At 38.0% G+C, this 12,580-nt stretch overlaps 1 protein-coding gene across 12 annotated transcripts in view; it reads left to right on the top strand.

Moving 5' to 3' along the window:
• Positions 1-12,580, top strand: part of atp2b2 (ATPase plasma membrane Ca2+ transporting 2) — a 90,407-nt gene that overhangs the window by 59,506 nt on the left and 18,321 nt on the right. For all 12 annotated transcript variants that reach the window (XM_034868900.1, XM_034868909.1, XM_034868905.1 and 9 more), the window contains 2 exons: positions 8,994-9,235; positions 9,939-10,173. In XM_034868900.1, the coding sequence (XP_034724791.1) occupies positions 8,994-9,235; positions 9,939-10,173 (477 nt within the window). The remainder of the gene's footprint in view (positions 1-8,993; positions 9,236-9,938; positions 10,174-12,580) is intronic.

Genomic DNA, 12,580 nt, shown 5'->3' with positions numbered 1-12,580 from the left:
TGGCCACTGCATGCGTGACATAACTGTCTGACTCCCAGGCATTATGGCAGAGTGATATTTTAATGTGCGCTCAGAGAGCACCTATCTAAATATAAAAGAACAATGAACAATTAAATTAATTTGTACATGTACGCATGGGATTTATTTATTCCCATTTAGTGCTACTTTTCCCTGTGTTAAAAAGGATGGACATGTCTCTCCACAGAGAATGTTCCTCTTTAGATAAAGGCTTTTTGTCAAAGCCAGGTTAAATATGACTTTTCACAACACAAGCTGCAGTTTCCATCTGCAGACAATATATCATAGAGCTCTTTTTAATTGCTCTGTGTATATTACAGTTCCATATTTCCTCCACTTGTAAAATACCAAATAACAAACTCTTGACCCGGACCAACAGCCTGGGTTGTAGTAGAAGTCTTTAGAAGTCAAGTCAGACATAAGTCAGAGTCAGAGCATTGTTGAGATGCTGTTAGGCTGAGTCCATTTGAAATGTGATATGCTGTACGCTTAGCAGAAACCCACTGATTTAACTCGAGTGCCTTTGAAAACATAAATCGAGGTGTTTTATGTGTAGATTTGCCAACATGCAGCATTAATTGATAACACTGGGATTACAATTTTGAGAAAGAAATTATTATATTAAAAACTAAAAAGCTAAAGTAAGATATAACACTACTTGTCTAACATAAGAATGCTTGGTTTTTACATGGCAAAGAATAAATTATGGGAAACAAGCAAGAACAAGAAGGCCCTTTTTAAGTATATTGCGTCTCTGTTGGGAACAGACTGTAATAGATGAGAGTGGTGGCCAAGACAAGAAAAAAGCTCTAGCAACACATTACTGTAAGACCTATTTAAAAAAATACTTCACATTATCTAAAGTGTGACATATCGTCTATAGCCGCATGGTTTGATTGGTGGTTTAGTGTTGCTGATGGAACTATGAGGTTTCTCTTTCCCCACAGCATTTCTTTACCAAGACCTTCCACATTAACAAGATGTTATTCCTTTTGAAAAATCTGGAGGAATGCATTGCAGCATAACATCAGACTATTGTAGCTCCATTGCTGCTTAGCTCAACAGAATTAAGCACCGGTAGATGCAGTTTAGACTTGGTGGATTAAATGTTTTACAATATCTTCATTCATAAACGAGGTTACCTCATGCGCTAAAGTAGAAGTTAAACTTAGAATGAACTTCAAATTATATCATCTTACATACTAACACTGTTTGTGACCTTCCATTAACAGTGATTACCTACACATGTTCTAACACATGTGTGAACTGTACCACTTAGCTGCCCAATTAACGACATTTCTGTACATACATCCAAATGTGTTCATTCATATATGCATACATGTATGCACAAAACACACATGAATAAATATAGTACGGCACACAAAATCTAGCCCGTGAATAGTAGAGAGGATAGTACATGTTGGCATTAATGCATTCACTGAGAGCTTCTATTAGTATGAAGGAAAGGCAAGCAAGACTGAGAAGGACATATATACTTAAGGAATGAAGTGAACTCGGAAAGATAGATGCAAATCCTCATCTTTGAGTGAGAAATTGACACACATTTGCACAATGAAACCATGCACACAAACAGTATAAGCGCACACGTGCTGTACATGCACATGCTCAAATAAACTGTATCCATGTGCACATGTACACATATTCATACATTCTGAAAAGAATGTGTGCACACATGCACACAAATAAGCACACCAATTCGCCCTGCATGTTTCTTGCAGACAAGTCAAGCATGATACAGAGCAATTTGTGAACAGCATTCAGTGACAATACTGTATACAGATGTCATTTCAACATGCGTCATTGCCAGTGGCATGAGGCCCCATAGAATTAGCCGTACTTTTTTTTTTGACTTATATTTCTTAGGTTTTTCATTATGTATTAGATGTATTACATGTGTCTATAAGAAGACTGTTATGTAACTAGTGGAGTGCAGATGCACACACAGACACACATCTGTCATATCAAGCATACTCAAACTGTAGAAAGTATACTGATCACAGGTGTATGTTCTCGCAGCACAATGGCATGCGTTTAGCATGGCTAAGAGTGTGTGTCCTGGGAGCTCAGTTTCATGTTGCTTCAACCACCTGCTCAGGTCATTATTCTGGTCAGGGACAACAAGAGAGGTAGATAGTACACACACACACACACACACACACACACAGATGGCTTTAGTGGTAGAGGGATAGTTGCTTTGGTAAGGGAAGAAAATAGACTAAACAGAATGCATCTGATGTTTAAACGTGGATAATAGAAAAACAGTCAGTTTGTGTTACATAAGGAAAAACTCTATTTGCTGATCTACGATGATGTAAAAAGTAAACAAACTGGCTCATTTTTGTTCAGTGGTGAGTAGTGAGGTCCTGCTATAATTGGCTTTGGCTCACAGTGCTTTTGTCATCTGGACGTTGTGTGCTTGTTTGGACAACAGGGAGGAGAGATGTGAGTGTCTTGGATGTCTTTTGCTTGAAGCACCCAGTGTCCCCATGGAACAGTTTTGGACACTGATTATTAGACAGAGACAGAGATTCAGTGGAAGAAGCAGAGACATCTTCAGCAGAATTATGTCCTTCCCTTCTTGCTTTCTGTGTTCAGCACTTGACAGACACTCACAGACTTGACAGTGTTGCTGAGATGGCGGTGAAAGAGAAGTCATCACATTAGAATGACAATGCTTTGATGTTTCAGAAGCACAAAGCTTAATGGACTCCCTGCCTTCCCCTCACACATTACATTATGAATTTCATTCTTTCTGTTTTTTTCTAGATTCAAATTAAATTGTATTTAAAATATAGCTAATTATATAGATGTAAAGTAATGTTTGTGTTGTCTTTAAGGGATAATAAACGAATGGGTATTTAAAGTAGATCAAAGTTAAATGTAAAATTAAAGCTGCAGCCAACTTAATCTTACTTATTTCTACTGTACAACAAGATAGATAGATAGGTACACATGTGATGTACCGTGCAAAGCTTTTAAAGAATTTTCTGACACAAGCCTCAAAGTCAGGATAAAAGGAGTTTCTAATAGATGTAAATAAAATAAAGACAACATACTGTAAATAAGGCAAACAACCCAAAAATTCCAACATTAATTGCTATGTGGCTGACACATGGTGTAACGCTTTGTAAGTAAAAGCAATCCCATAGACAAGTCAGCCATCAACTACATGTTCAACCCTGATTAGCTTTTAACTACCTTAGCAGCAAGAGCAGCCTCACCACTTTCAACATGTAACTGAGTTGTGCTCAATGCTGACAAGGTATCAGTACACCTTAGATATGAGATTGTAAATGAGGTTGTAAATCTACTGTGACAATCTCTATTTTCTTACTTTAACTCGAATCAGCTAAATCATTACAAGTCTTAGTACACTTGTAAATCTGATTACAGATTTGCTTCACACAGTTGCAAATCATATTATGCACACAAAGATTCTAAACACACATTTTTCGATTCCTGTGCACATAAACAAATCTCAGCACATTTAGAGATTCTTAAATAAATGAAAGCAAATACAAGGGAGGGCGGGTGGTTAAAATATGTATTGGGGGGAAGGGAAGCAAAGGACAAATGCAAAAGCTGGATGAAAGAAGATGAAGAATCGATGACGTTATATAGATAATTTATAAGAAGACGAGAGAGAAACCACACTCCCGTGACAAGTGTCCTCACGATGGACTGGAAGACTGTATTACTGCCCTTCGGCATGTCTCCAGGCCTTGGCCCAGTTGGCTGGTAAAGTCATGTGGAGAGCTAGAATATCACCCTCTTCTACATGCAAAGAGGGAACGAAAAGGACGGCGGAGGCAGATGGGTACAGGGGTAGGTCGCCTTGTAGGAGACTAGGAAAACTGATAGTGAGGAAAAGGAGAAAGACATCCAGAGTGAGGAAGGAGGATAGGAATCAAAGGGAATGAGAGAAGGAAAGATAGGATAAAAATAAGAAAAAAGGGACATACATGGGAAGACCAAGAAGTAAAATGGTGGGGCTGAGTGTGAAGAGAAGATGAAGAAAATAGAAGAGAAGGGGAAGGAACAGGAGGGATGGATTAAGGAGAGCCCCAGGCAGAAGAGGAAGTAAAGTTGCCAGCTCTCCCTCTGGCATATGTCCTTGCCTGCGGGAGCACCCAAGAACCAGGGTGAGGGCAGCTGGTCCGTAGCCACATCCAGGCCAGGATGTGCCAACCTTAGCTCGGCCATGCCAACAGTGGGCATCCCCTGCCAGCAACTGTCCTTTTGCGTAGAAACTCACGTCAAGCTAAACCTCTGCGGAATCTCTGAGAATAAAAGGTGTCTGCCATTTATTTAATTTCTCGCTTTGTTTCGCTTTTGCTGCAGGAGTTGGAGTGCCACGAGCCAAATTATTTTATTTCAATCCAAATTTTCTGAATAAACTAAATACTGTGATTTGTACCTTTTGTACAATAATTTGTATAATTTTGGAAATGGGTTTGTTTGTTGTTTTTTGATTTTAATTTATTCTATTTCTATTAGCTGGGGCCATAGCCACAGCTATTTTTCCTGGAGTCTGCCCAAAAGTAGTGCATCTATACATTGCCGTGCATAATTACATTAAAAACAACCACCAAACAAAACAATATTCAATACATGACAGAAACAATGATAACAAAAGTACCAACAAGAAAATAACAACATTTAAATCAACACAAAACATGACCTATTTGAAATTATTTACAGAATTTACAATTCTTTTTAATTAAAAATTGTAAAAACAAATTTAAACAAAACAACTGATTGAGCCAGGCTGAGGAGCAGCACATTCAAAATGGTAAATAAACACAATTCTAAAATTGTCTATGTTTAAATGAGTAAACCCAATCAGCTGTATCTTACTGGAGTTTAATTGCTAATTTCATTTGCTGTGTTTCAACTTTTAATGCAATTTGCATGAACCATCAATTTAGTCTATGATTATCAACCCTCTTGAACGCAGCCAGCATTCAGTTTAACATTATACTTTTCTCCTAGCTCATTATACTTTATACTTTATACATTATACTATTTACTGCTGTTCTTCTTTACAACAAGCAAAGAGAGATCCATTGGCAGCCTAAAGCAACCAAATAGAGAATGAAAGGTGAATACAATATGTCATTTATCTCTTTTCCTTAAAAGAGGTCAGCTCCATGAATAAAATATCCAGTAAACAAACATTGTCTTAGAGTACATTTGGGCCAAAATACTAATTAAATTCCTTATGGCAACAAATTGAAATGGTATTGAAATATAAAACCACATTACATAAAACCTTAATTTCAATAGGCAAGCACAACATTGGTCTTCCGAATATAAGAAATAACTCAGAAAATGAATTATGAATGTAATTTGTACAAACTGTTGTTTTGTACACAAATACACATGTTTTGTACATAAGTGAGTTTACTTTCTGAAATGAAGTTTGTTGTCTTCAGTAGATTGTGGAACTGAATTGAATAAGTGCTTAAAAATAGCTTGGACGACAAACCATGCAGAAATAATGCCTAGCATCTTTATATACAACATGTACAATACATGTTTATTGTAGAGGGTTATTAAAAACATAGTATTTATAATACATCCTGTATGGTTTTAAGCTTTTCATTTAGTTTTTTAGTGTGATGTATTTCTGTTGCTGGGAACCTAGTCTCCCAAACACTTAGCAGACAGTGCTGATGACACCATTTGTTCCATCCCCTCATTAGCCAATGACAGGCAGTGTCTTCCTGATGTAATCATAGGTCATTAGGAAAAGGCATTAATTCTGTTATTTAAAGCAAACTTGGTATAAAGTATTTATACTCCTGTCTGTGTCTGTGAGACACAGCTAAATATTAACCAGATATGTCCAATTACTAGGTAAACATAGGCCAGTACTCTGATTGGGTTTGAATGATTGCTGAGATTTTAAATGACTTTTCTCTCTAGCTCTCTTCACTGGAACCTCTGGCTCATAGCAGCTGCAGCTAAAGGGACATAAAAAATATGTACATGTAACGTCTGCGTGTGATGTGCAGGTTACCTTCCCCCTAAACACGCTCTCATAGATATACATACGTACAGATAAATCTTGCTTTATTAGATAGATAGCCTGCCTGTTAGTGGCATCACGCTCTGTCTGGCACTTGTTGTCTGTAGGTGGCTGTGCTTTGCATGTGAGGGATTCTGAAACTTCCTTAAATTTGTTTGTTTGTTTATTCAAATTCAAAGATAGTCGAAAGTATTGCTACTTTGCACGTTTGTGGGTCTGAGGTGTATTTTACATTTAAGCTCCCAAAGCTCCGCTGCTTTCTTCGAACTTCTCTTTGTCTAGTCCTGTGCTGTTTTCACTCAGTGTGCAGTGTGAGATGGGGAGTGGCCAGCAGCTAGGGCGCCTAAAGCTAATGTGTGCTTCTTTTACTGATATATACAGTATTTAATGGCATCTTTTGCATTTCTAATCCTAATAAGGTCAAACTTGGCACTGCACTAAACTGTGCCCGTAGCAAGACATCTGTCAAGTTTGAAAACCATCGGAGTAACGGTTCTTGAGATATGCGCATAACACACACACACACACACACACACACACACACACACACACAAACACAAACACACAGATGTTCCTGTAATTTGAAGGGTAGATATAACCCAACATCGCAAATTATAAATTTGCCAAAAGGGTTTTACCTCTACAGCATATAGTACGCCACCTTCCTAATAACCTTGAATCAGATAATAGATTAGCAGCAGTTCAGTGGTATTTTCCTGTTCACTGTATGGGAACATATTTTAGCCTTTGTCAGGCACATTAACACATTATTAGCATTCTCTATAAAGACCTTGTGAGCAGGTTGACAAGAACAATTAGATGGAGAATGTGAGTGCACCAATTCCAACAAGCCAATAATGTGATTAACTACACTGTCGAGAATCTTGTGCCAAGTGAAGAAAACTGCAAGAAAGTAAAATAATTCACAACATTGAAAGGCGAAGCTATCCTTTTAAATCTAATCTTGGTTGGAGACATGTTGAGAAGAACAGAACAGAATGCCTGCAATCTATTTGGGGGCAAATAGCACAGACTGAAGGTGTCTGCTTTAAAAAAGTCAGAACCATTGTATTCTGTGTGCTTCTGACACGCGTAGGTGTGCATGTTAGAGAAAGAGAGTGTACCTGACATGCTGTTCTTAAGCCGTGAGTGTAGGTGTCAAGCATACTGTAGGTACCATATAGCAAGACCCCAGGGAGACTAAGTTTCCGCTCAGTGCCAGCTAATAGGGGTCCAAATGAACAAATACAACAACACACACTTGGTATTGTTCAGTTTCACAACAAATTTGAATGATGTTTCCCAAATTGTGCTTATTTCCTTTAGAGCTGAAATGATTACCTGATGGTACACATTTAGTCGAACAACTGAAATGTAACTATTTAGATTATTGATTTATTGTTAAGTCATTTTTATGCAGAATTGAGGATTTGCTGCTTTGCTTTGGATATATAATGGTATATGTAAACTAAATATCTTTGGCTTAAGTTTATTTAGTTTATTTTTGGAAATTTTAAAAGCAAACAATACATTAATTCACTAAGAAAATGATAAGCAGATTGATCAGATATGATTATAATAATATATAATAATAATTATATAATAATTATATAATACTAATCTACAGCACTATGTCCATGGGTATGTTTCTGGAGAGTGAAGTTGAACATCTTTTTATTGAAACATGTCTGTGCGTGCGTGCGTGCATGCGTGCGTGTGAAGAATATAGATACTGACATTTGTTTACAGATCACAGTGGCTGAAATAGAAAACATAGAAAGTCATGCCATATATGTTTTATTGCTTTTTTATTTCTGTGTGATTTGATAAATTAGTGTGAGGGAGTAAATGGTGCAGGGAATACTAATAAATAAGGACTGGGAAAAGAGGAAAAGGGAGAGACAGAAAGATTCGAGGACGTGTGTGAAGTGAGATGAGTGAAAATCCTGTCAGAACATCTGAGCCAAAGCGTAAGAATCCCCAAGTGGCAGAGAGAGAGAGAGCACAATCTCTTTTCCCAAGTCTCTCATTCCATGTATGCTTTGTCCAGTGTCACCATGGCAACGCTTAGTCTTCTACAAGCTGACCACAGTCACACACTTGCACATACAGTGAGTGCACTGCGTTCGCATATTGCACACATTTACTGTAGCACTCGAACAGCCACGCACACAAATTTGAACAGATATCATGCAGAAACACACACATAACCTACAGTAAAAGACTACTGATGGCTGATAATAAACACACTCCAGCTTTTGAGGGGTAGAGAAATCAGAACCATATTTTGCAAGTTTTATATAAATAACAAAACCAAAAACATGTCACCTGCTGCTGTGTCTATCGTTCACACACACTCAATGCCGTCATGTAATTGTGGATACCGAGATGTTTGCTGAACCGGAGAAAAACACGGTTCCATAAATGTACAATTACAGATTGCAATGGGTTGAGCCGTATGCCTGAAATAAGAACATCCAAATTTGATTCCATCTATCTCATCTCCCTCCCTCCCACACAGAGCAACCCTTCCTCCTGCTAGCTCGTTAATTATCACTAACAGCTATTTCAAGACTTGCATTGGTTGCCCTCTGCTAAGGAAAAGAGAATAGCATTGATTGAATAGATCATAGAACAAACAGTATAGTGTTTTTTCCCATGTATTAAACTAAAGGCTTGAGAGTCTCCATACCATGGAGAGTCTCCATGACAGGATATTAGAAAACACTATTGATTGAATAAAATCATATATGAATGAATGAAAGTATATAAAATGAGGGGTTAAAAATCATTAAATGTCTTAAAATCAACAAACACTATAATGAGAAATGAGGTGAAAAACAACTGCACATACTGTATCGCTGCAAATTTGGCTGAAAATAGAATGCAACATCTGAAAATCTCTTCCTCTTCCCCTCTCCAGCCCCCAGATAAGGAAGGCGGTCTGCCGAAGCAGGTGGGCAACAAGACAGAGTGCGGCCTGCTGGGATTGGTCTTGGACCTGAAGCGGGATTACCAGCCAATAAGAAACCAAATCCCAGAAGAGAAGCTTTACAAAGTCTACACTTTCAACTCTTCCAGGAAGTCCATGAGCACTGTCATCAAATTGTCTGATGGGAACTTCCGAATGTACAGCAAGGGAGCCTCTGAGATCGTCCTCAAAAAGTGAGTCTGGTTTTGTGTTTTAAAATGCAATGTTCCTGATAATAATAGCAGCACATAACCTTGTTGTACAGTCAGTAATATGATATAATCAAGTGCTGATTTTTGTATGGTGTAAGTGTATAGCTAATTCACTCTCTGTGCATAATGTACTCAAGGGTATTACATGTTGCACATTCTCTATGCAGTGAGATTGTGCCAAGTATCAATTAGAAGGTCACACAATTGTGACATTTTTCGGAGCATTGCAATAACAGTACAGTAACAAATGAGTAACTCACAGAAAAAAACATGAGACACAGTTGCGAAGCTCCCTTCACCCATTAAAGGAAGTAGTAGAAATTCTTCTTTGACAATGAATGACATTAAAAGGAACAGGACAACTTTAACACCACCAATCTGTAGCACCCACCTGGGTGAGCCCTACGGCGCCAGATGCTTACCACACATAAGCTTGGTAGAGAGGGAGGAGAACATATTTTTTCTGCCGGAGCACATGGAGAAAACCCACGCAGACACGGGGAGAACATGCAAACTCCTCACAGAAAGGCCCGGTTTGAACCCGGTACCTTCTTGCTGTGAGGCCACAGTGCTAACTATTGGGCCACCGTGCTGCTCAAATACACAGTATATGGTCCTGACAGTACAAAAGGTACAATGCACAATTTGAAATACCCTTATCCCACCACTCCACCCTTGATTACAGATGCAACCATATCCTGAATGAGGTGGGTGAGCCAAGGGTTTTCCGTCCACGGGACAAGGACGAGATGGTGAAGAAGGTAATCGAGCCCATGGCGTGTGAAGGCCTGAGGACTATCTGCGTGGCGTACCGTGACTTCTCTGGTGATCCCGAGCCCAACTGGGACGATGAGACCAGTATCCTTAACAACCTCACAGCCATCTGTGTTGTTGGGATAGAGGATCCTGTCAGGCCAGAGGTAGGAGAGTGTTTGATATTCTGGTGACATACTGAAGGAGTGGGCTGTACATGCGTGCCACAGTACTAGAAACTGTACTAACCATCCATATAATGCATATAGTTTTCATACTTACATTTGTGAGGGTGTTTAGACTTTTTACATGTACAGTTTTGCAGTATCTAAGACAGTTAGACAACCTAGACATGGTAGACAGTCCTTTGCTTCCTTTATTTCAAGACTGTAAAGTAATAGCATAGAAGATTTCTTGCTGTTACAAGAGCAGACATATTGTACAACTATTGGTTGTCATTAATAATTTGTGTGGCAGGAAAGGCTAAACTATATCGGAAAGGCATAGATACTGTTTGATAAAATTTGAATTTCTTTCTGAAAACACAAGAATGAAATATATTATATAAGTAATGTAAATGGGAATTAATTTCAAGATTGCTTCAGACTGGAAGAAAAGTACATGTATTTTTAATGTAGTACAGTTTGATGGAAGTATTTATAAAGATCAGTGACAAAGACCCCTAATTAAGCCTTTTGAGGATCTCTGGACTGTATGTGTGATGTTGGATAATTAAATCAGTATTTGAAAACTTAATATATACAGTATATATACTGTACACAGTTTGGGTAAAAACTCGCTAGTGGAACATCATCTTTGAAATGTACAACTTTACCGCTTTACCATGAACTACTTGTTATGGAAGGTTGGTGCAGAGGCTGAAACTGAGGATAGTTATGACGATTTAATGAAAAACTCAAAAAAGTACAAGGAAACAAGTGGGCAAAAAACGGTTAATACAAAAATAAGGAACAAGTAAAATAAAAGCACAGGAACACTAGCGCAAACTGGGAATACTAACAAACAACAATACTAACTGGAGACAACACAAAAACCATGGTCTGACACAGGACAAGGGGAACACAAAGACTAAATACAGAGGGTAACGGGGTAACAAGAGGCAGGTAACACAAGGGCCTGGAAACAGGTGGAAAACATCCGGTAATCACAAGAGCCAACAACAAAGTAAGTCAATCTAGACAAAACAGCACAGAAACCAGACTATCAAAATAAAAACAAGACAAGACTGAGAATTACACATGGAGACAATACATGACGGAAAAACAGACTACCAAAAATAAGACAAGAAAACAGAGTACCCAAATAAGACAAGACAAAAACACCAAAACCATAATACTACTCTGTTAAAAGTAAGTTTTTAATCCTCAGTGACCTTTTGACTATACTTTACCTTGCATTTTCCTGGATTTAAAATCCTTGGTTTGTTTATAAACCTCTATTCAGTGGCTAATTGATCAATCTTTTTCCTAGATGGCCCAGATTTAAACAGATCTATGGATTTTAGTTACATAAGACAAGCTGCTGTTCTGTGATCACTTGGGGGCCAAGGAGTAAACAAAGCAGCAAGACTGTGGTGACAGTAGCCGCCTGCAGAGTGAGCTGACAGAGACTGAGACTGATTTGTCATTTGAAAGAATAGACTAGACTAGACAAGGGCGTGTGTGTGTGTGTGATCAATTGCTTTGCTAAATGATTATTGATTCTTGAAATTGACACTTCAGAACAGGCGAATCAGCTTTAACCGATTTAAGACTGAATGGGCGCTGCTCAGTTTCCATGCATTGCTAATATTTTCAACATGCAGTTGCTACTTACATGTGTTGCATTTACAATATTACATATTGTGAATATATATTGCATTATATTGATTTTGTTTTAATTGTTTTATTACATTGGGTCCTCAAATGCTCAATTTCTGGTTAAGACACAGCTCTAGGAAACTGCAGAAGTGAGATACTGTGCTTGATATTGAGGCATGGACGTGTTTACACCAACAGCCTTGTGACTAAGCAGGTTAACTATTTTACAGTACATGTGCTGTTGCAGATATAGATTTTATATTGAAAATATAAGACCATCACAAAATATCCCTTTTATTGGGACAAATCTCTAAAGAATAATCTGTAACGTAATCTAAACATTCTCTAATTTTGAGACATGGCATGAGGGTTGCACCCATTAGTGACAATTGTATGCATTACTATAGTTTTAATTCCAAAACTATAATACAATAGAATAGTAAAAAGAAGAAGAAATAGTCAGTATCCACTTGGGCCAGTCACAACAATTATTTCAGCGATTACCAAGTTGTAGCAGGGACCTTCAACAAGGGTCCAGGAACCCTTAGGGCATCCTTAGAGTTACTGCAGAGGGCCACAACATTTAAGTAGCAAAGAGAAATCTCCTATCTGTGGTTTTATTTTATTCACTCAGCACTGATGACAGTCTTTACTGCCCTGTAGGTAAGGTTGCCATCCACAGTAAACTTAAGGATTCACTGTGCTACATGTATGTTTAACATTGACACATGATGTATAAATATTTTTATTTATA

Source organism: Etheostoma cragini, chromosome 4 (genome assembly GCF_013103735.1).
Source record: "Etheostoma cragini isolate CJK2018 chromosome 4, CSU_Ecrag_1.0, whole genome shotgun sequence".
Lineage (NCBI taxonomy): Eukaryota > Metazoa > Chordata > Actinopteri > Perciformes > Percidae > Etheostoma > Etheostoma cragini.
Note: the sequence above shows the minus strand (reverse complement) of the source record. Positions and strands in the feature narration are given on the sequence as shown.